Consider the following 23,542-nt stretch of genomic DNA (forward strand, 5'->3'; position numbering starts at 1 on the left):
CGCACACAAATTATATCCATTATCATTTTCTCTGTGCAGATCTGTACTAAATTTGAACACACAGGAAGCCATTATTCGTCCTGACATCCAGAGTGCTGGAATCATTACAAGACAGGAATGTAGCTTTTGTGTATGAATGACAGTTCCAAACTTCTCAAGCTGAGTTCTCATCGGTTCAAGACCATCTTGAACCAATTAATACGTCTTTACCAACTAGAACAGCAGAAAAGCTTCATATCGGGACAACAAATTTCTTAGGTATATACATGTTTGCTTTGCTTAAATTTCCAAGTACAGTGCTAACCTTATCTTGAAACACAAACTTTATATCTTCATTAGATTCTGCCAATTGGCAATACAGTCCCCTCATCTTGATCTAAAAAAAAGAAAACAACGCAGTAAATTACATACTTTCCTTAGAAATAAGATACAAAGTTTCACACTTATACAGAACTGTTGAAAATAGTGTTTACTTGACAGATTACAGTCTTTTTTACTTGGGTTGAAATGATCTAGTAATTCAACTTCAAGGAGACAATTTCCACAGAAATATTGGATAATGGGTATTTTTCACTAGAAAGAAATCCAAGGTTCTTTTCACCAAAGATTTGAGACATACAGTGTCATGCAAAAGTTTGGGCATTCCTGGTCAAAATTTCTGTTACTGTGAATAGCTAAACAAGTAAAAGATGACCCGATTTCCAAAAGGCATAAAGTTAAAGATGACACATTTCTTTAATATTTTAAGCAAGATTACTTTTTTATTTCCATCTTTTACAGTTTCAAAATAACAAAAAAAGGAAAAGGGCCCGAAGCAAAAGTTTGGGCAGCCTGCATGGTCAGTACTTAGTAACACCCCCTTTGGCAAGTATCACAGCTTGTAAATGCCTACTGTAGCCAGCTAAGAGTCTTTCAATTCTTGTTTGGGGGATTTTTGCCCATTCTTCCTTGTAAAAGGCTTCTAGTTCTGTGAGATTCTTGGGCCATCTTGCATGCACTGCTCTTTTGAGGTCTATCCACAGATTTTCGACTATGTTTAGATCCGGGGACTGTGAGGACCATGGAAAAATCTTCAGCTTGTGCCTCTTGAGGTAGTCCATGGTAGATTTTGAGGTGTGTTTAGGATCGTTATCCTGTTGTAGAAGCCATCCTCTTTTCATCTTCAGCTTTTTTGTCTTACAGACGGTGTGATGTTTGCTTCCAGAATTTGCTGGTATTTAATTGAATTCATTCTTCCCTCTACCAGTGAAATGTTCCCCGTGCCACTGGCTGCAACACAAGCCCAAAGCATGATCAATCCACCCCCATGCTTAACAGTTGGAGAGGTGTTCTTTCCATGAAATTCTGCATCCTTTTTTCCCCCAAACTTTCTTGCATCCTCACCACAAAATTCAGCATCAGAAGTTTGCAAAAGAACATCTAAACAAGCCTGATGCATCTTGGAAACAAGTCCTGTGGACTGATGAAGTTAAAATAAAACATTTCGGCCACAATGAGCAAAAGTAAGTATGGTGCATCGACAAAAATTGGTGAGGGTCAAAGGGCACATGCCAAATTTCTTTAGCCTCCTGAGGAAGTAGAAGCACTGGTGAGCTTTCTTGGCTGTGGCATCTACATGGTTGGACCAGGACAGGCTATTGGTGATGTTCATTCCTTGGAACTTGAAACTCTCAACCTCAGCACTGTTGATGTAAACAGGAGCGTGTGCACCGCCCTCCTTCCTGAAGTCAATGACCAGCTCTTTTGTTGTTGTATATTCCCTGGACTTTTTACACCTCCATAAATGCATTACCTCGACTCTCTGGATTAAATTCCATCTCCCATTTTGCTGCCCAACTAATGAGACCATCTTTACCTTTGAGCAGTAAAAGGCTTCTCTTCTCACTGTCAACTATGTGGCCAATTTTTGTGTCATCTGCAAACTTGTTAATATGCTTTCCAATTCAAATCTAAATCATTAATATTTATTACAAATAATAAAGGATCAAGTTTTGTTCTGTGGAACCCCACTGATATCAACCTTCCAATTTGCACTCTCCTGTGGACTTTGACATTTTTGACCAGCCTATCATATAAGACCGTCATAATCTTAGCTAAAATCAATTAGCTACATTATATGCTGTCCCCTTCACCCTACCTTGTTATGCCTCAAAAATTCAATTAACTTTATCACATTGAACTCTTCCTTAACAAATCCATGCCGACTGACCCCAGCTGGAGTCTTTATAAAGGTTTAAGCTGCCCCTAAGAATTTAGTCCCCACAATTTTCTCCTTCAATTCTCTTAACAATCTGGGATACATTTCCTCTGGCCCAGATGATTTGTCCACTATCAAGAACATTAAACACCTTATTTACAATGTTTACCTCAATGAAAATGTCACTTAAGTTTAACACCATCAGTCATTATTCCCTCACTTTTCAAAGGATTCAGTCAGAACCATATCCAAATCCTTCATCCCTGCAAATAGATCATCTTTTTGTTACCTAATTGGCTTTACTTTCCCTAGTTATCCTTCTCCACTTTATGCAATTGTAAAAGATCTTTAATGATGAAGGGTACATAACCAGAAGCAAAATCATTCTCCAGAACTAAAACTTGACCCTCCCTTTGCATGAAAAGGTTTTATTAATTCAAGTCTGTTTAGTTCTCTTTACTTGGCAGTGTAGTGTCACAGCAGAGTTAGCCTCATTTCTTGTTGATCGGTCCTTCAGACAAAGTACTGGAAATACAGCAGGAATTATAACCAAATGAGCACTCAGTCTGAGGGAAGTTCATTCACCATTAATTAACATATTTTGAGCCTTAAGAGATGATTACACACAGCCCGGGAGCTTACATTTTTTTGTACAGCTGCATCTGATGTGGGATCACATATGGAGACTACAGGTCTCATTCCACTGTTTCCTGCTCTTTATAATGAAGTGCTATAAAGCAGGAGTCTGTAAACTCTGAGCAAAAGCAAGTTTGGGCTAAGATACAGAGCTTGGGCGACAGTTCAATAGTTGGCTTGAGTTAAGCATCAGACATCTAAGAAGGATGACCACTTAAATCCATAGATTTATAGAAAAGTACAGCACAGAAACAGGCCATTCCGGCCCACCTCGTCCATGCTGACTGTGATGCCCACCTATTCTAATCCTATTTGCCCACATTAGGACCATATCCCTCTGATCATTTACAATCCAAGTACCTGTCCCAATACCTTTCAAAAGTTGTAATTTTATCTGCCTCCACCACCTGCTGACGGTTCATTCGAGATAACCAGTACCGTGTGAAAAACCTGTCCCTCAGATCTCCTTAAAATTTCTCTCCTCTTACCTTAAACCTGCTCCCCATAGTTCTCAACTCGCCTGAACTGCACTGCGGAAAAAAATTCCATATATCTATCCTATCTATACCCCTCATAATTGTATAAACCTCCATAAAGTCACCCCTCAGTGTCCTATACTCCAGTGAGAAGAAACACAGCCTATTCAATCTCTCCTTATAGCTCCATTCCAGGCAACATCCTGGTGAGTCATTTCTGCACACTCTCTATTGCTACCATATCCTTCCTGTAGTGTGGTGACCAGCACCGTACACAATACAATACTGGTCACTACACTACAGGAAGGATGTACAAAACAATGGTTAGACTGCACTAGCCATCGTTTTATATAATTGCAACATGATGTTCCAACTTTTATACTCAATGTCTCGGACTATAAATGCAAGCATACCAAATGCCTTTCTCAATACTCCATCTACCTGTATTGCCACTGGACTTGCACATCAATGCTCCCAAGGTCCCTGCCATTTACTCTACATGTCCTACAAAATTTCACCTCCCGATGGGAGGGGAAAGAAAAGAGAATGACCAGGGAGGGAGGGATCCTTAACTATGTTGGCTGCTTTCCTGAGGATGCAGGAAGTGTAGACAGAGTCTGTGGAAGGGAGGCTGGTTTTCATGATGGACTGGGCTGCATTCACCATTCTGCAACTTCTTGCGGCTTTGGGCAAAGCAGTTGCCATCCCAAGCTGTGATGCATCTGGATAGGGCGCTTTCTATGGCGCATCTGTAAAAATTGGTAAGGGTCATCGGGGTCATGCCGAATTTCCTTAGTCTTCTGTGGAAGTAGAGGCATGATGTGCTCCATAGCAACCATTTGCTGGATCAGGATAAATTGTTGGTGATATTTACAAATCGGAACTTGAAGCTCTCAACCATCTCCACCTCAGTGCCATTGATACAAATAGGGGCATGTATGCCGCCCTGCCTCCTGAAGTCAATAACCAGCTCTTTTGTTTTGCTGACATTGAGGGAGAGGTTGTTTTCTTGATACTATGCCACGAGGCTCTCTATCTCCTTCCTATACTCTATCTCTTCATTGTTTGAGATCTGGCCCACTACAGTGGTGTCATCTGCAAACTTGTAGATGGAGTTAGAGCAGAATCTCACCACACAGTCGGGAGTGTATAGGGAATAAAGCAAGTTTCCTATCACATCTACATTCTATGCCAATTCAACATTTCTCCCAAGTGGTATTCACGATGGAGGAGCACTGATTCAAGAGCTAAGAGAAGTGGTATTTGGCATGAGATTTCCTGCCTTAAACAACTGTAAACTGTAACACAAAGTACAAAACATTTTAAAGGATTACAATAAATTCACTGCTCCAGAAACTGTTATGCATGGTTATGATGAAAAGAAATCAACTTCATCTCACAAATCAAAAAAATGTAATTCAATAGGTGGTTCTATTAAAAGACTATAAAAATTAAATGGCTTATCACTTGATTCCTATTTGAACAAGTACTCATATTCCTGCATTGTTTCTTCTGGGTAATTGCCAAGGCAAAGAACAGGGCCAGTGCATTTACAGTTCAGTTAAAGTGTTGTGTGTTGATTAATCTCAATTACAGACAACTTTGTTGGCATACATGTACAATAATGTTGTTCTTTTTCCTGTGGATTACAAGAATTTAAACAAAAGAAATAAAAAGGGATTTGTTCGACAGATACAGCCCTCCGATTTAATGCAGCAAATCACCCGAGCTAGGAGAGAAAAGATTTACTGCATCTGTCCCAAGTGTTATAGTTAAGCATGCAGTTTAGTTGTCATTGAGTTTCTAACTTTGTTGATTTCAGCCACAGCAGCAACTTGAAGACAAGTAAACGTCAGCTGATAGCATGATTGGGCCAATTGCCACTCTCTTCCAAAACTCCATGGTGATAAAACACTGGAGGTCTGCTCTGTATCCTGGCCAATATTTATCCCTCAACTAAGAGTATTTCTAAAAAAATACCCAGTCATTATCTCATCATTGGCTGCAGCATTTCCTACATTCCAACAGTGATGACAAAAATATTGAACGAAATGTAAAGCAATTGAAAAAATTCTGAGATAGACTCTACATAAATGCAAGTTTTTCTTTCTGTTCCATGAATTCCATCAGTAATCTGTTCCAGTTTGCTTACATTCAGAAAGGGTGTTAATTGATCATTTATTTTACTATCCTGCTATGTACAATGTTCCTTTTATCCCATAACTAACACTTAAATTCAACCATAACACTGCAGACTTTAAAATATCTTTGTCAGTCCACTCAAAGGAACACAAGAAATAGAAAGAACAATAGGCCATCCAGCTCTTTGAGCTTGCTCTGCCATTCCTCAAGATTGTGGCTCGTCTTCTATCTCAGTGCCAATTTTCAGCATTATCTCCATATCCCTTGATTCCTTTAGTGCCCAGAATTGCTCAACCCCTGTTTTACACAAACATGTCAATTGAACTTCCACAGCTGTCAAGGGCAGAGGATTCCAAAGGTTCACCTCCCTCGGTGAAGAAATTTGTTTTAAAATCAGTGCTAAAGAGCCTAACCCTTATTCTCAAAGCATGTCCCCTGGTTCTAGACTCCTCAGTTAGGGGAAACATCTCCCTGCATCTAGCCTGTCAAGCCCTTTAAGAATTTTCTGAATTTGGATGAGATCTCTTCTCATTCTTCTATACTCAAAAGAATATAATCCCAGTCCATTTAATCTCTCCTCAAAGAGCAAACCTGCCATCCCTGAAACCAGTGTAGTGAACCTTCACCACAATTCCTCCATGGAAAGCACTTCCTTTCTTTTGTTGAGGAGACCAAAACTGTACACATTACTTCAGGTGCCATCTCACCATGACTTCCTTACTCCTTTAATCAAACCCTCTCATAATAAAGATTAAAATACTATTTGCCTTCTTAATCACTTGCTGCAACTACATGTTGTACTTGTACACAACCATACCTAGGTCCCTTTGAACATTAACACTACCTAATCTCTCACCATTCAACAAATACTGTGCTTTTCTGTTTTATGCACCAAGATGCATCATGTCACATTTTTCCACATTATAGTTCATCTGGATGTTCTTGGCTACTCATTCAATTTATCCATAATCCCCTTGAAGTCTCTCTACATCCCACTCTGTACTTGCAATCCCACTGTATTTAGTATTGTCAGCAAACCTGGAAATATAACATTTCCCACCTCCCCCACCCCCCACCCAACAATGTCTCAAAAAACATTTGGATTCAGCCCAAAAGTTTGCAGACATCTTTGAAGCACAGATGCGTGCCTACTCTTTTTTTAAATATCTATTTGTAATCTGTCCAAACAGAATGAATATCAAGATGCCCCCATCTTGGTCAAGTCAGAATTGATGCTGCTGCTTTGATTAGAACAATGATGGTTAACCTTGGTGAAGACCTCTAGTGCTGGTCATTCTGGCTTGCAAGCTGAATTCAAGGAGAGCATGAGCAACATGCTTGGAAGATCCATGGTTGGAGATGGTGTTTCACTGCATTCAAATGCACTAGTTTTGTCTACATACAGCTTAGCTGACTAAGAGTGTTCCAGGATTGTTTGGAGAGCTTTCTAAGAGTAGTGGGAAAGTTTCCTGATGCATACATTTATATTTTCATCTGTTGTTGCTCACTGTGAAGCACAGCCAGTTCACTGCCTCAAGAGATTATGTTATCAAACCTAATAGATGACAATACCCTGTTCTATGATCACAGTCCTTTTGATGTCAATGGCTCTAAAAGCATAGATGCAGCAATTCGTATCTAATTCTGCGTGCCATCATGAGTAGTGAGTGTGACTTCGTCAACTAAAAAAAACCTAACGAATGAATAATTTCACATTTATCTTGGTTTTCAGACATGATGTAATATAGAATGCACTGTCTGATCTTGTGAAGGTATAGAGCTTCCCCCAACCCATGAAATATGTTGGATCAGCAGGATTGAGAAGGGTAACTTAAAAAGGAGAAAATGATTTCTCCCCCCCTCACAGAGGATGTTGAATTTCTGTAATTCTCTACCCTAAACAACAGCAAAAGATACTGCTGTTTATCGATTACAGCTTAGCGTTCAACACCATCATCCCCTCAGTACTAATCAACAACCTTCAAAACCTGAGCCTCTGTAACCCCCCCTACAAGTGGATCCTCAGCTTCCTTATTGGGAGACGACAGTCAGGGCAGATCAGTAGTAACATCTCCTCCTCACTGACAATCAACACAGGCGTACCTCAAGGATGCATGCTTAGTCCACTGCTCTACTCTCTCTACACTCATGACTGTGTGGCTAGGCACAGCTCAAACGCCATCTATAAATTCGCTGATGACACCATTGTTGTTGGCACCATCTCAGATGACGTACAGGAGTGAGATAGATCAGCTGGTTGATTGGTGTTGCAACAACAACCTCGCACTCAACATCAGCAGGACTAAGGAATTGATTGCAGACTTCAGGAAGGGGAAGTTGGGAGAATACGTACTAGTATTCATTGAGGGGTCAGCAATGGAAAGGGTGAGCAGCTTCAAGTTCCTGGGTGTCAACATCTCAGAGGATCTATCCTGGGCCCAACACATTGATGCAATCACAAAGAAGGCATGCCAGCGGCTCTACTTCATTAGGAGTTTGAGGAGATTTGGTATGTCACCAAAGACTCTTGCAGATTTCTACAGGTGTACAATGCAGAGCATTCTGAATGGTTGCATTACCACCTGGTATGGAGGCTCCAATGCACAGGATCAAAAGAGGGTGCAGAGCGTTGTAAACTCAGCCAGCTCCATCATGAGCACAACCCTCCCCGTGATCGAGGACATCTTTAAGAAGGCAGCATCGATCATTAAGGACCCTCACCACCCAGGACATGCCCTCTTCATTTTACTACCATTGGGGAGGAGGTACAGGAGCCTGAAGATTCTCAGCACACTCAGCATTTCGGAAACAGCTTCTTCCCCTCCACCACCAGATTTATGAACAGTCCATGAACACTACCTTGTTGTTGCTCTTTTGCACTATTTATTTATTTTTGTAACTTATAGTAATTTTTCTGTCTTTATGTCTTGCACTGTACTGCTGCCGCAAAACAACAGATTTCACGACAAATGTCAGAGATAGCAAACCTGATTCTGATGATAGAGGATGCTGGATTACAAGAGGCACTTAAAGAGAAGGTAGATCAATTTTTGAAAGATTGGAGAACCAAGGACTATGTAGAACTGAGTCAGAAGAGGAGTTTGCAGTCTGGGGCAGATCAACTACAATCATAATGAAAGCTGGGCAGATCTGAGGGGGTCAAGTGGGCTACTCCTGCTTCTATTTCCTTCTTGTGTACAGGTGCCAGAACATGAAGATGCTTCATTCCGAATCAAAGAGGCTGATCCACCAAACTGAACTCCATCCTGTATATACAAGCACATCCTTCGGCGTATGGGGTGAGAGATATTTAGACATATTTTGCAGCATACAATGTGCTTATGTTGAACACTGAAAGAGGAGGGAGTGGGGGAATCATCAGAAATAAACTGAGCAAAGGTAGCAGCTTCAATTATAGCAAGCACATAAAATGCTATGGTACACTTCACAACATTTAAAATGACTAAATAAACAGAATATATATAAATCGGGATATAACATACCACCGTGGTCAACGCTCTGACCAAACCCTCTTAAGTTCTAAAATAGAAATGGTTTAAATATAAAGTATTCGCAACATTACTTACGACTTCACGTAACAAAATGATGAACTTTATGAAATGGTGTGGGGATGGCAAAATTACCAGGCCCTCCTCATTGACAACCTAACCGCCAACTAGACTCAGGCCGTCGCCATGGCCACTGAGCCAACCTAACCTTACTGCACGTCAGAATTAACGCAGCGCCCTTCTGCTTCGCTCCATTCATCATGACGTGCCGGGGAATCCGTTTACTGGTTGGTCGAAATACTATCGATCAAAAGGGTTGCCGCCCATTCCGTGATTTAAAATGACAAGTTTGGTTGAGCGGAGGAGATGGGGGCGAGCGGAGCTCCCGCTCAGCATCGGGTCAACTCAACGTGATGGATAGAAGCGATCGCCCACCTTCCTCTTTCCATTGGTCAGTTGTCGGCCAGGGACTGTTCTGATAGGCGAACGCGCCCGTCCATCGGTGGGTTGACGCCCGCCCATCGTTTCCGGCGTCGGGCTTGGTTGAGGGCGAGTAACGTCAGAGAGAGGGAGAGGAGGGGTGGGTAGCGACGGTGGGGAGGGCGGGGGGAAGAGGAGCGTTTATCATCAGACACTAGGCAACGGGCGGAGAAGGGGGGTGGTTTCGCGCTGTGTTGTCTCACACCGGCCAGCGGCAAGATCCAGAGGTCGCCTCCACTGCAAGTTAGACGGAGGGGAAGGCAGTAAGTGGCCGCCGCTGCCGAGCAACACTCGGCCAGCCCTTGCGAGATGAGGTAAGCGGCTCTCCTCCCAGAACTGCAATGGCTTTGCAAGTAGCCAGGGGATTACTGCCTCCTGTTATCTCGGGGATCGTTTGATGCAAATGTGCGGCTACTATTGATTATATTTTTAAATGCATCCGATGCGTGTTTTGTCCATGGAGTGAATTTGGTTCGGATTTGTGTGTTTATTAAAAGTGAGGGAGAAGCTGGTTGTTATGGTTGCTGTGAAGGAGGTGCGAGGACTTTGGGGAAAGGGTGGGAGGTTTTTTTTGGTAATTGAATGGTTCTGTCCTGGTGGTTTTCCTAATTAGCTATCTCTTGGACTACAGGATGGTTTGCAGGATAAAACGTGGTGAGATCAAGGTTGATTTAGATCCGTCCTCTGTGCCTGGCTTTCCCGTTTCCTCTGGTGCAGAGTGGATTGGGCCCAGGGAGTAGAGAATATTAAGTGTAATCCGATACAAATGTTTTTGGACCATTGTAACACGCGGGCAGTCTTTTTTTCACGTTGCAGTTACTAGAGTAATTTTGTATCTATTTCGTCAGATTTTTTTATATGCGTGTCAAGAATAGCCTACATAAACCCAAACAATTGTCGATCACTCGCAGTATTTTTGTTATTAACCTAATGCAGTAGCATTTAAAGTGGAGCCTTGAAGATCTAAAACATGCTGTTTTATTTGAGCTTAACACGACTAAACGAATATCTTATACAAAATGTTGAAGAATTTATTGGTTTCTAAATTAATGATGGATTCTGCGTCCGTTCTGATGTTTAAGGAAAACCCAATGTGCAGTCTTAAAAAAGACTAGTCCTGAAGGTTAACTGTTAATAATCTGTTGGTGATATATTTTAACACATTTAAGAGTATTTCTTACTTGGAATAGGTTATTTGAGACATTAGCTGTACCCTGTATTTTGCAAAATCTGAAAATCAACATTATGTAGAACAGAATTATGAATGCCAGCAAAATGAGTAACCACCTTTAAGTTAGACTTAAGAATTGTGACCATTAATCATGATGCAACTGACTATAACCCAATGCATTTTGACAAATAAGCTAAGAAACAATAATATTTTAATTGTTGGGTAGTATGTTATTTGAGAATTAATGAGCTCGGAAATCTCTAAATTCAATGTGGTAAACAATGATTTGAGATAAAAATCATTTTTGCATAGTTATTTATATACATAGGTTTACTTATTGCCATAATATTCTGCACCCTTTTCGTTTTCTTTAAGGTGTCATTTTGTGTATTAACTGAGATATTCAACAAATGTTGATTGAATTTTAATAGTGTTGCACAAATCATAGATTCATAAGGTTGGTAAGGTGCAGAAGGAAGCAATTTGGTGCAAGGAATTCATTGGCTACAACTAGACCATTCTCATCTGATTTTCCTCTGCTTATTAAAGATCTTTTTCCTCCTTAGATTCTTCCCTTTGCCTTTTTCCCCAGAATTTTAAAACTGTTTTCCTCTGCTCAAATCATCTGCTAATGAGAACAGCTTCTCCTCTATTTATCTATACACTCCAACAAGCCTCTCAACCTTTGTTTCCAAGAGAACAACTGCAGTTTCTACATCTTAACCTTATAGTTGAAATCTCATATCCACAGAACCATTCTTGTAAATCTTTTCAACAACGCCCCCCCCCCCCCCCCCCCCCCCGGCCAGGATATTGCATCTTTGCTGAAGACTGACCAGAAATGGATGCAGTACCCCAATTGCAACCTAATCTGTGTTTTGTTTAGCTTCATACCTTCCCTGCTTCTATTTATGAATCTCAGGATCCCATGTGCTTTACTTTAGTACAGATAGTCCCCAGGTTGCAAGGTTTCCATTCTTGAGAACTATATCTAAGTTGACTTTTTTTTCTGTAAGTCAGAAAAATGTCTGTTTTGTATAGTGACCCATATCATTATTGCTCTGCATACCCTTACTAATTTCATTTTATTGAATGATCACCCTAACACCACCCACACATAAACTGATGGAATATGCACTGTAGCCAGTCATTAGTGAATACCATGAAACATTTTATTATTAACAGCTTGAAAATTGCTTTAAATTGTATGGGGAGAATTTGTGTAAAGTTGGATTTTCATATGTTGGGTCATTCTTAACCTGGAGAACCCCTGTACTCGCATGCCCTTACACTTAAAAAGATTTACGTACGTGTGCACCCAGGTTCCTTCTGTTCTTATAAACTCTAAGAACTGTGCCATTTGCTTAATACAGAGAGAATAATGAAAGACAATATAATTTGCCCTTTCGGCCAGCCTATCTGACGTTACAATCAGCCTCGTTGAGCTACGTTGCCAAGTTTAGTATCATTGGCAAATTTGGAAATTTTGTTAATCATACCTGTGCCCAAATCATTGATATTTTAAACGAGGGCATTGCTCCCAGCAGTGATTCCTGTAGAATGCCACTATTCATTGTACTACAATCAGGAAGAACAACTATTTGCCCCAATGCTTTACTTTCTTCCTTTAAGCCAATTTCCTATCCATGATGATGCTTTAATTTTACCAGGCAGCTTAGTGTGGTACTTTCAGTCATGTTCTGAAAGTCCACGTGCACAAATCTGTTCCCTTCAATAACCTCAGTTTTCTCACCAAAAAAAAATCAATCTGTTTAGTGAAATGCAATTTGCTTTTAAAACAATCTGCACTGGCTCTCCTTTATCAATTCAAAAATTTCCAAGTGCCTATTAATGTTCTCCCTGATCATTGTTTTTACAAGTGTTCCCACAACTGAAGTTAAATTGACAGGCCTAGGGTTGCCTGACATGTCCTTGCACTCCTTTTTGAATGTGGTGTTAGATTTGCCAGTCCTCTGGCCTCTCCCCTGTATCAAAGGAAGATTGGAAATTATAGCAAGTCCTTTTGTAACCTCCTTCCACCCACCACACCACACCCCCCCCCCTTCACATCCCAAAACCCACTAGGTTTGGATAATTTTGAGCATAACCAGCATTTCTACTACATTTTCCTATCTATTTTCACCATATCTATTATCTCTACCACCTCCCGTTCTACTGAGAATCTGACAGCATTCATTTCCTTGGTAGAGACTGTTTACAAAGTACTCATTTAATGTTGGCTTAGTGAAAAGTAACGAACTCTCAAATTCTAAATAGAAAAAATATTCCAAGGAAATGCAAGGTTTGAAGGTGCTGTGCTGGTTTGACTGTTTCAAACAAAAAATGAAGTCCTTTCCATTCTCAGCACTAGATCACTGAATAGTTTCAGATGTGAAAGTCAAAACAAAACTGCAGATGCTGGAAATCTAAAATAAAACAGAAAATGCTGGAAATACTCAGCACATCAGATGTTTGGGCTGTCAAAGCCTTTGCTCTGTTAACTGTGCAGTTTGAAATTGTTGGGAAGTGAAAAGTTTCAGTAAAGATGCTGAGTTTTATCATTATTTAGTTGTACCAAAAGAACAATGTAACTTTTAATCTTTGTGTTCTCCGTGATTGTTGTCCTGTTTCCAGCAGGAATAAAATATATTATGTTTGATATATCTTGTATGAATTTGATAATGTGCTCTTGTATTATGCCAGAGATGATGGGGAGTTGATCTTGGACAAGCTTTGTGCTGTACAAGAAAGTTGTAAGACTTGAAGCAAAGTGCCTGTGTTTTTTTTTTCTTCTTTCTTTGAGCAATACTATATTAGAAATGCCTCCCGAGTTAAAATTGGGAAGCTTAGTTAGGCAGAAATCATCAAGTTCACAACTTATTGCCCTGTATTTACCCTGTATTGTTTAATATCTTCATTAAACCTGGGAAGGAAACTTTTTAAAAATTCATTATACAAATATTTCATTTTCAGTATGTTTGGTAATAAGATGAAACTGAAGAGATGTAAACATCAAGTAAATTTGTGAATAAGAAAAGGCATGATACTGGCTAGTCAGACCAACTTGTTACATTTTCACTGATTTGCTGTTGGATTCACTTATGCACACTATATGGCAGATGTAAAGCATTTAATCATGATTATTGCCAATGCACAGAAGTAGTTTCATATTTGCAAACTACATCTAACTGTAAATAAGAAGTTCAGTTTTTTAACTTTAGGAATTCATGGAGCAAGTGCATGTTATTTCTAATAAATTCATATTTTAGTATGGATGCAATCATAAGATCCTTTGGTGCCAAAGCCCCATTATCTTCATGTTTCCTTATGACATAGGCCATTCATCCCATTAAGTCTATGCCAGCTCTCAGAGCAATCCTATTCTTCAGATTATTTCCCTATAACCTATCTAGTCTCGCATGCCCATTAACAGCCGTCTGGTTCTCCCACCAATCACTGGCACATGTTCATGGGGAGAACGGTGCTGTCTATGTGGAATTTGCACCGTCAGGATTGAACCTGTCAGGTTGCTGGAGTTGGTAGAAGGCTACAATACTTGCAGTACCCCTATGCTGTGTCTCCTGTAGGAATTGTGCATTGTGAAGTTTTGTATCTTTAGAGTTAGCATAAAATTAATATTGTATCTATTGGATAAATTGAAACATTTAATTTCTGAGACTGTTAAGTGGTAATGAGAAATTTGTGAGGATCTTTAAGACTTATTTTCACATTTTGTAGCCTCATGGGTTTTGTAATGCTGAGAATGGAACACTTTCTTTCATCAACTTTGGCTTCATGTGTCAGTTCGTATTTTTCCACTTTGGGGAAATTCGTTCATTGTGTTTACTAGAATGAAGCCTGAGATGAGGGACTTTAGTTGCATGGATGGGCCAAGGAAGCAGGGATTTGTTTTCCATGGCGCAGAGGAAGTTAGGAGATCTGAAAGATATTTAAAATAATGAAGGGTCTCGATAGTAGGCAGAGAGAAACCTTCCATTTGGCGGAAGGACCAAGCATCAGGTTTATTGGCAAAAGAACCACAAAATGCTCTGAGAAAAGGAAACTTTTGTTTTACACACACAAGTGGTAACAATCTGGATTGCACCGCTAGGGGCAGTAGAGAAGGCAGATTTGGTTGTGGCATTCAAAAGCAAGCAGGGTAGGTATTTGAAAAGAGAATTGGCAGGGTTATGGGTAGGAGAGTGTGACTGGACTGCTCTTGCAGAGAGGCCAAATGGCTGCCTTCTGTGTTTCTGTGGAAGTGCTGACAATACTCAATAGATCAGACAGGATGTGTTGAGAGAGTTAACTTTTCAGATCGGTGACCTCTCCTTCAGAGCTGACTAGTTGATTCTGGTATTTTCTGCACATTTAGCATGTCTTTTGGAGTGTGTTGGCTCTTTCTACTTTGCCTCAAGAATAGTGAGTGTTTGAATATTGAACTCCACTAGTGAATTCTTGTTGGAATAGTGTTTCATATTTCCACTCTGCTATTGCAGGCACTCTTGTGGTTGTACTGTCTGTCCATTTTTCTGAATTAAGCCCAGTTATTTATCTGTCATGCCTCCCTGGGTTACTCCTATTTAAATACAGATGCACGGATCTCCTGTGGCTTATCTTGCAGTGAGTTGGACAGTGAGATCAGTCTTGCTGTGTCTGTCATTTACATGCTGATAAGTCTTCTGTTATTTTTGGTGCCCAAGACTTTAATTTGCTACCTTTTAGCTACTTTTACTTATCACTGCCTAGCGTATTTTATTTATTCCCATTCTGTCAATCTTCTCCTTGCCCCACCCATTGCAGTTAAGAGGGCATTTTGGTCAGAGCCACTAGCAAAATTTAAGACGTGGATGTGAAGAAGTATGTAGTTGGGAACCCAGAATAGTGACAAATACATATTAGCTACCTCTGATTTAGTCTGTGCTATTTTAAGCACATTTAGACTTTTCATCTCACAGTAAATCCAATGATATGATAATAGCCAAGCCTATCCTTTTCACCTGTTATGAATAAAATTAATGTTTGCTGACCTTCAGTCCTTTGGCATAACTCTTACCTCTAAATTTTTAAGTCGTGTTTAGTCTAGACTGTTTTATCTATCTTAAATATTCTGGTGTTTATAGCATTTGAGCTCGGGTAAGTTATTGAACAGAAATGTTAACTCTTTCCACTTAACACATGCAATCTGACCAGTGAAATCCAACAGTTGCTAAAAATCTGGCATAAAACAGCACCTGCAGTATATTGCTTTTCAACTATAATTCTGATTCTTCTGGTAGATTTTAGTTCCCACCCCCCCCCCTCCCCCATTTGAACAATGTATGTAACTATTAGTTGCTCTACATCTTTAATGAAAAGTTTCTTGGGACTGGTGGTATTTCTCTTTAGTAAATACTGAAAGCTTTACTTCTACAAAATTACATTTCTTATCCACTGTACTGATATGATAGCCTGGTATGGAGGCTCCAAAGCACAGGATCGCAAGAGGCTGCAGAGGATTTACACTCAGCCAGTTCCATGGGCACAACCCACCACACCATCAAGGACGTCTGGAGGCAGTGCCTCAAGAAGGTGGCATCCATCACTAAAGACCTTCACCATCTGGGACATGCCCTCTTCTCATTACTACTCTCAGGAAGGAGGTACAGGAGCCTGAAGACCCACACTCAACATTTCAGGAACAGCTTCTTCCCCTCCGCCATCAGATTTCTGAATGGTCCATGAACACTACCTCATAATTCCTTTTTTGTTTGCACTTTATTTAGTTTTGTCAGTTATAGTAATTGTCTTTGCACTGTACTGTTGCCTCAAAAAAACAAATTTCTCATCATGTTGGTGATAATAAATCTGATTCTGATGTAATACCGCCTTGTGCTGCTGTCACTGTGATGAGCCATTCCTTCTAATGTGTTAAATTATTCCTCAACTTTTGAAAGGAATCTTAACAACCTCTCTCCTAAATCCATCTCCACTGTGTGGAAACCCATCCCATTTTTTTTCAGCTTTTGTTTAATCATCTTGATCTAGAAGTAATTGGAAATCAGAAGACTACAGATGCTGGAAATCTGAAATTTAAAAAAAAATTGCTGAAACATTCAGCAGGTCAGACAGTTTCTTTGGAAAGAGATTCACACTTCAGATGGATTAATATAATTTACTCCAGGAGAAAAATTGGAATATGGTTGAATTTGTTTTATTCATTCACTGAATAAAAGTATTATTGGCAAGGCCAGAAATTTTATTCCATATCTAAAGGTTGTTAACTTAAACTACTACAGTTCTTGAAAATACACCTACATTGCATGGGGGAAGGAGTTTGAGAGTTTTGAACCAACATCTATAATAAAAAAAATCATCTTTCTAAGTTGGTTGTTGAACTTAGAAGGGGCCCTTGCAGGCAGTGGCATCCTCATGTGCCTGTTGTCTTTGTACTAGATGGAAGATATCATGGGTTCAGGTGGTGCTGTTGAAGAAGCCTTGGTGAGATGCTGCAGTACATTGTGTAGCTAAGCTGCTCTGTTTGCAGTGGGCAGTCAGTATACAAGACTGTGGGTTGCTAAGTTTCCTGAATGATGCGCCCAACCCATGACCTGTTCTTGTAACCTCTAAATTTGGAAACAGGCCATTCAGCCCACTATGTCAACACTGAACAGTGGGAACCCATCCACACTGATCCCATTTTCTAGCACTTGGTCCTTCGCCTTCAATGCTCGAGCAATTCAAATTCTCATCGGAACACCTCTTAATACTGTTAGTGACTCTGTCCACCACCCTTTCTGGAAATGCATTCCAGGTATTCGCCATTCTGTGAGTGGAAGAGGCCCTCCTCAAATCCCCTCTAAATCTCTTGCTTCTTGCCCTAAATCTGCCCATAGAATATGGGGGTGTTCACTGCCAGGATGCTGATAGCATTTGATGGCAAGTTAGAGGTGGTTAGATTCTCACTGGATGCAATCATTGCCTGGGACTTGTGGCCTGAATGTTTCTAGCCATTTAATCAGACAGTGTCTGAATGTTATCTAAGTCTTGCTGCATGCAGACACCAACTGTTTCATCTTCTCAGGAGCTGCAAACTGATGCAAATGTGTTGCAACTTCTTAAAATAATGCAAGAAGGTTATTAAATGAAGCAACAAGATAATTGAGCCTGGAACTTGGCCGTGAGGAATTCCTGCAATTATATTCTGGGGCTAAGATTGGCCATCGGCCATGAACTCATAAATAACAGAGGAAGATGGTTATCCAGTGGAGAGGATTCCCCTTGATTCACATTGACTTCAGTTTTATTAATACTCCTTGATGATGCAGTCTGAAATCGAGGCAATATCACAAGGACTATCACTTTTGCCTCACCTGAATATTCAGCATTTTTGCCCAGGTTTGGACCCAGTAATCTGGGTATGTTCTTAGTGAGTAATTGTTGCTTGATCGTGCAGTCAATGACATGTTCCAACATTTTGACTAGAACTTTGGGTTGATAATTGGCTAGATTGAATTTGGTCTGCGTTTTGTAAGCAGAACGTAGCTGAGCAATTTTTCAGTGTTAAAGTTGTAAGTTTAGGTTGGAGAAAGGTGTTTTTGGGCTACTGAGTTTGTCAGCTATTTCTTCTTGATGTACAGTGTAAACAATTGACTGTGGACTACTTTCTATAACGGTGGAGATTTTGAGTGGGAGCAAGGCTGGATGATTCATTTGCACTTTGGACTGAAGCAAATTGAAAAGTCGTTGGCGTGGTCTTTTGTGTTCAGGTACTGATTTGAATGTTAATGGAGCTCTTCCCTATACACCAGTTGTTTAATTGTCCAACACTGGAGTGACAACTGTAGAGTTTTGATCTGATCTGTTGGTTGTGGGATCACTTAACTGTATCAATGGCAGAATGTGTCTGCAGTTAAGTAGGCATGTGGTGGCATCTCTAGATATATTTGCTGCTGCTTTTGGCATGTTGATTCAGAGCTAGTCCTCTAACTTGATGGTAGTGAATTTGGCTCAGCCATAATCTTACAGGGCTGGCAATCTTCCGACCTCCAGGACCCGACTCCTGGACCCAGAAGGAAACAACCAGCGAGGCCTAGGACTGGCCCGTTCACGTGGAAACCTTCGCAGGGTGAAGAGACAACCCCACGGAGCCCCCATTGCTGAGACCTGGCTTCCGATGTTGAGACCCAAGAACCTGGAGCGAGGGCCCACCTGTGGAGGCAGAGTCCTGAGGCCTGACCTGCGGGGACACCCGACTCTGGGGGCCCCTCCGGATCAGAAGCCTGACCCTATGGTGCACCCAGGGTCGAGTTCCAATGCCGAGGCCCCCCTAGATGCCCCCACTTACCTGCTGGGGCAGCCCAGTCCTCTTCAGGATCTTTAGACCTGAATGGAAACAGCAACTTGCCTCACAGGCCAGCTGAATCCACGCCAGGTCTTCCAGGTCTGTCCTTAAGCTATGACTTACCAGGTGGCTCCACTCCAGGACCAACGAGTCGCAGCTGCTTACCTTGGATGTGTGGAAAGGGCTGGGCTGCAGGTGAGGCTGAAACAGCATAGATACAAGACCCCCCTCCCCAGCATACTACTAGCTAACGTCTAGGCCACTGAGAACCAAGTTGATGAACTGGGGGCAAGACTGACCTACCAAGGAGAACCGAGGGACTGCTGTGTGCTATGTCTCACTGAAACGTGGCTTACACCTGCTTCACCTGACTCTGCCATTCAACCTGAGGGCTTCTCAATCCATTGAATGGACTGTACAGCATCCTCAGGCAAAGTTCGAGACTGAGGGGTCCACTTCTTAATAACATGTGGTGCTCAGACGTGATGGTCCTGGTGAGCTCCTGTTCACCCAGCCTGGAATATCTAACGGTGAAGTGTTGACCATTCTACCTGTCACAGGAGTTCACTTCAGCTATCCTGATGGCAGTCCACATCCCACCCCAGACAGACATGAAGCCTGCACTCAGAGCTATACTCTGTGGTCAACAACCTTAAGAGGATGAATCATAGCTTGGTACGGCAACTGCTCTGACCAGGATCTCAAGAAACTGCAGAGAGTTGTGGACATAGCCCAATGTGTCACAGACAGCAGCCTCTCCTCCTTGGACTCTGTCTTTACCTCTCATTGTCTTGGTGAAGCAGCCAGCATAATCAAAGACCCCACCCACCTGGGTCATTCTCTCTTCTCTCCTCTTCCATCAGGCAGAAGATACAGGAGCCTGAGGGCACGTACCACCAGACTTAAGGACAGCTTCTACCCCACTGTGATAACACTACTGAACAGTTCCCTTATACAATGAGATGGACTCTTGACCTCACAGTCTACCTTGTTGTGACCTTGCACCTTATTGCACTGCACTTTCTCTGTAACTGTGACACTTTACTCTGTACTGTTATTGTTTTTACCTGTACTACCTCAATGCACTCTGTACTAACTCAATGTAACTGCACTGTGTAATGAACTGACCTATATGATTGGTATGCAAGACAAATTTTTCACTATCTCAGTACAAGTGACAATAATATTCCAATACCCTGAGGCCCTCTTCATCATTGCAGGTGACTTCAACCAGGCCAACCTCAAGTGTTACCAAAGTACTACCAGCACGTCTGTCCCACCAGGGGCCCTAACACCCTTGACCATTGCTGTACAACCATAAAAGATGCCTTCCGAGTCACACCTCATCCTCACTTTGGGAAATCGGACCACCAGGCTGTGCTCCTCCTCTCTGCATACAAACAGAAACTGAAATGGGAGGATCCAGCACCAAGTTGTGCTGTGCTGGTCTGAGGATACAGATGAGCTTCTACGTGACTGCTTTGAGTCAGTGGACTGGTCCATGTTCCAAGACTCAGCTGCCAGCCTAGATGAGTATGTCACCACCATCACAGACTTTATCAGCAAGTGTGTGGAGGACTCTGTACCAAAGAGGACAATATGGATGTTCCCAAACCACAAACCATGGATGAACCAGAAGATCCACTCCCTACTGAAGTCAAGGACTGCTGCACACAAATCTGGTGATCTTGACCTGTACGAAAAATTGAGATATAATCTCAGGAATGCCAAGCGACAATACTGGCTCAAAATAGAGTCCCAGACCAGCTGTCAGTTATGGCAGGGCTTACGTGGTCGCTGAGGATGTAAGATCAGTCTTCCAGAGAGTGAACCTGAGGAAAGCATCTGGCCCAGATGGTGTCCCTGCTGAGTGCTCAGATCTTGTGCTGATCAACTGGCAGAAGTATTTGCAGACATATTTAACCTCTCCCTGCTTCAATCTCAGGTTCCCACCTGTTTTAAGAAGACCACTGTCATCCCAGTACCGAAGAAAAGCAAGGTAACATGCCTCAATGACCACCGACCAATGGTTCTGATATCCACTAGCATGAAGTGCTTCGAGAGGCTGGCATGGTATGCATCAACTCCAGACAACCTGGACCCATTGCAATTCGCCTATCACCGAAACTGGTCTACAGTGGACAGCATCTCCCTGGCCCTACACTCAGCTCTGGAGCATCTGGCCAGTAAAGACATCTATATCAGACTATTGTTTTTTGACTACAACTCTGCCTCTTATACTATAATTCCAAGCAAACTGATCATCAAACTCAACACCTCCCTCTGTAACTCGATCCTTGACTTTCTGACCAACAGACTGCAATCAGTTAGGATAGACAGTAATACCTCCAGTACAATTACTCTCAACACTGGTACCCCATAAGGCTGCATCCTCAGCCCTCTACTCTACTCCCTATACACTCACGACTGTGTGGCCAGATTCTGCTCTAACTCCATCTACAAGTTTGCAGGTGATACCACAGTAGTAGGTTGTATCTCAAATAACGATGAGTCGGAGTACAGGAAGGAGATAGAGCTTAGTGACATGGTGTCACGACAACAACGTTTCCCTCAATGTCAACAAAACAAAAGAGCTGGTCATTATTCCAGGAAAGGGGGCAGTGTACATACACCTGTCTACATCAATGGTGCTGAGGTCGAGAAGGGTGAGAGCTTCAAGTTCCTAGGAGTGAATATCACAATAGCCTGTCCTGGCCCAACCATGTAGATACCACAGCCAAGAAAGCTCACCAGCACCTCTGCTTAGGAGGCTAAAGAAATTTGGCATGTCCCCTTTTGACACATCAACTTGTATTGATGCACCATAGAAAGCATCCTATCTGGATGTATCATGGCTTGGTATGGCAACTACTCTGCTCAGGACTGCAAGACACTGCAGAGGGTCGTGGACACAGCCCAGTGCATCATGGAAACCAGCCTCCCCTCCATGGACTCTGTCTTTACCTCTCACTGCCTTGGTGAAGTAGCCAGCATAATCAAAGACCCCACCCACCCAGGTCATTCTTTCCTCTCCTCTCCCATCAGGTAGAAGATACAGGAGCCTGAGGGCACATACCACCAGGCTCAAGGACAGCTTCTATCCCACCATGATAAGACTATTGAACGGCTCCCTTATGATGAGATGGACTCTTGACCTCACAATCGACCTTATTGTGACTGCACCTTATTGTCTCCCTGCAATGCACTTCCCTGTAGCTGTGACACTTTACTCTGTATTCTGTTTTTTTTTACCTGTACTACCTCAATGCACTCTACTAACTTCATGTATCTGCACTATGTAATGAATTGACCTGTACAAACTGTATGTAAGACAAGTTTTTTTTCCACTGTACCTGTTACAAGTGACAATAAGATGCCAATACCAAGATGGTGATGAAATACAAATCTGCTTTGATTCCTGAGACTACCTATAGATTCCATGCTGCTAATCCTCTATCTATCCCACAGCATGAAATGCTATGGAATTTGCCTCAATGTGAAGCTAGTACTTCACAAGGATACTATATTTCTTCCCTCCCCCACTCCATTGTGGCCCTCTCATCACCCATGTGGTCAATCTAGCAACTGCGAATTTCAGGGCCCAGTCTGTGGTGGTGCTGCCAGACATGCCAGGTGATTCATCCAAGTAATGTTAAGCTTGGAGTACTAGTTCGTCAACTCGCTTGAGAGTTGGTGGTAATCAACAGGTTGTTTCTTTGCTAGGGAAGTCCTGATTCAATATCCTAAACTCCTAGGGTCACTCCTGTATGACTCTGTTATCACTCTGCCACCATCTCTTAATGGTGGCATAGGACATACTCAAAAGATGGTGATGGAGTTTGGTAATTGCCTCAAAATGATTCTGAAGTTGTGGCTCTCAGACTGCCTGACTTGTCTGCAGTATAATACTCTGATTTTTCACACTGTGAAATGCTAGAGGACTTTGCAGGGTCATCTTGTTGGTTTTGCCTTCTGGCCCAAATGCTTGGCTCTTGAAGGTCAGATATGGGCTACATGTGACTGCTATCCCTTATGTTGAAGGTGGTAGATTGCCTTCTATGCCAGGAACATTAGTGATTTGGATGTTTTTAAAAACAAACCAATAGTTTTATTAGCTAGCATTCTTTATTTCAGGTTACTTAACTAACCAAATTTTAAATTCCCCATCTGCCGCAGGGCATTTGAATTAGTATCTCTGGTTTAGTGCAGAACTCTGGATTGCTAGTCTAATAGCATAACCACTATGGAGAAGAAGTCTAGTAATTATCTGGAGAAATAATTCCAAAATGTCAGCCATTCCTTTCCTCCCACAGATGCTGCTTGACTCCAAGTTCTTCATAGCCTGGTATAGAGCCTCCACAGGATTGCAAGAGGCTGCAGAGGGTTATAGACTCAGCCACCTCCATCACAGGCACAATCCTCCCCACCATTGAGGACGTCATCAAGAGACGGTGCCTCAAAGTGACATCCATCATTAAGGGCCCTTGCCATCTGGGACATGCCTTCTTCTCGTTACTACCATCAGGGAGGAGGTACAGGAGCCTGAAGACCCACACTCAATGATTCAGAAATGGCTTCTTCCCCTCTGCAATAAGATTTCTGAATAGT

The 23,542-nt window shown here is 41.8% G+C and overlaps 2 protein-coding genes across 3 annotated transcripts in view; one reads left to right on the forward strand and one right to left on the reverse strand.

Moving 5' to 3' along the window:
* Positions 1 to 9,243, reverse strand: part of cryzl1 (crystallin, zeta (quinone reductase)-like 1) — a 46,501-nt gene extending 37,258 nt beyond the window's left edge. Inside the window, exons 1-2 of one of the 2 annotated variants that reach the window (XM_052014196.1) lie at positions 9,039 to 9,243; positions 305 to 376 (exon numbers count right to left, since the gene is read on the reverse strand). In XM_052014196.1, the coding sequence (XP_051870156.1) occupies positions 305 to 370 (66 nt within the window). In that variant the 5' untranslated portion in view covers positions 371 to 376; positions 9,039 to 9,243. The remainder of the gene's footprint in view (positions 1 to 304; positions 377 to 9,038) is intronic. The other variant, XM_052014197.1, reaches the window with a different exon arrangement.
* Positions 9,244 to 9,585: 342 nt separating this feature from the next.
* itsn1 (intersectin 1 (SH3 domain protein)) overlaps positions 9,586 to 23,542 on the forward strand; it is a 230,712-nt gene continuing 216,755 nt past the window's right edge. The window contains 1 exon segment of the mRNA XM_052015098.1: positions 9,586 to 9,754. The gene's annotated coding sequence lies outside the window, so the exon portion shown is untranslated.

This window comes from Pristis pectinata, chromosome 4 (assembly GCF_009764475.1).
Source record: "Pristis pectinata isolate sPriPec2 chromosome 4, sPriPec2.1.pri, whole genome shotgun sequence".
NCBI classification, from domain to species: domain Eukaryota; kingdom Metazoa; phylum Chordata; class Chondrichthyes; order Rhinopristiformes; family Pristidae; genus Pristis; species Pristis pectinata.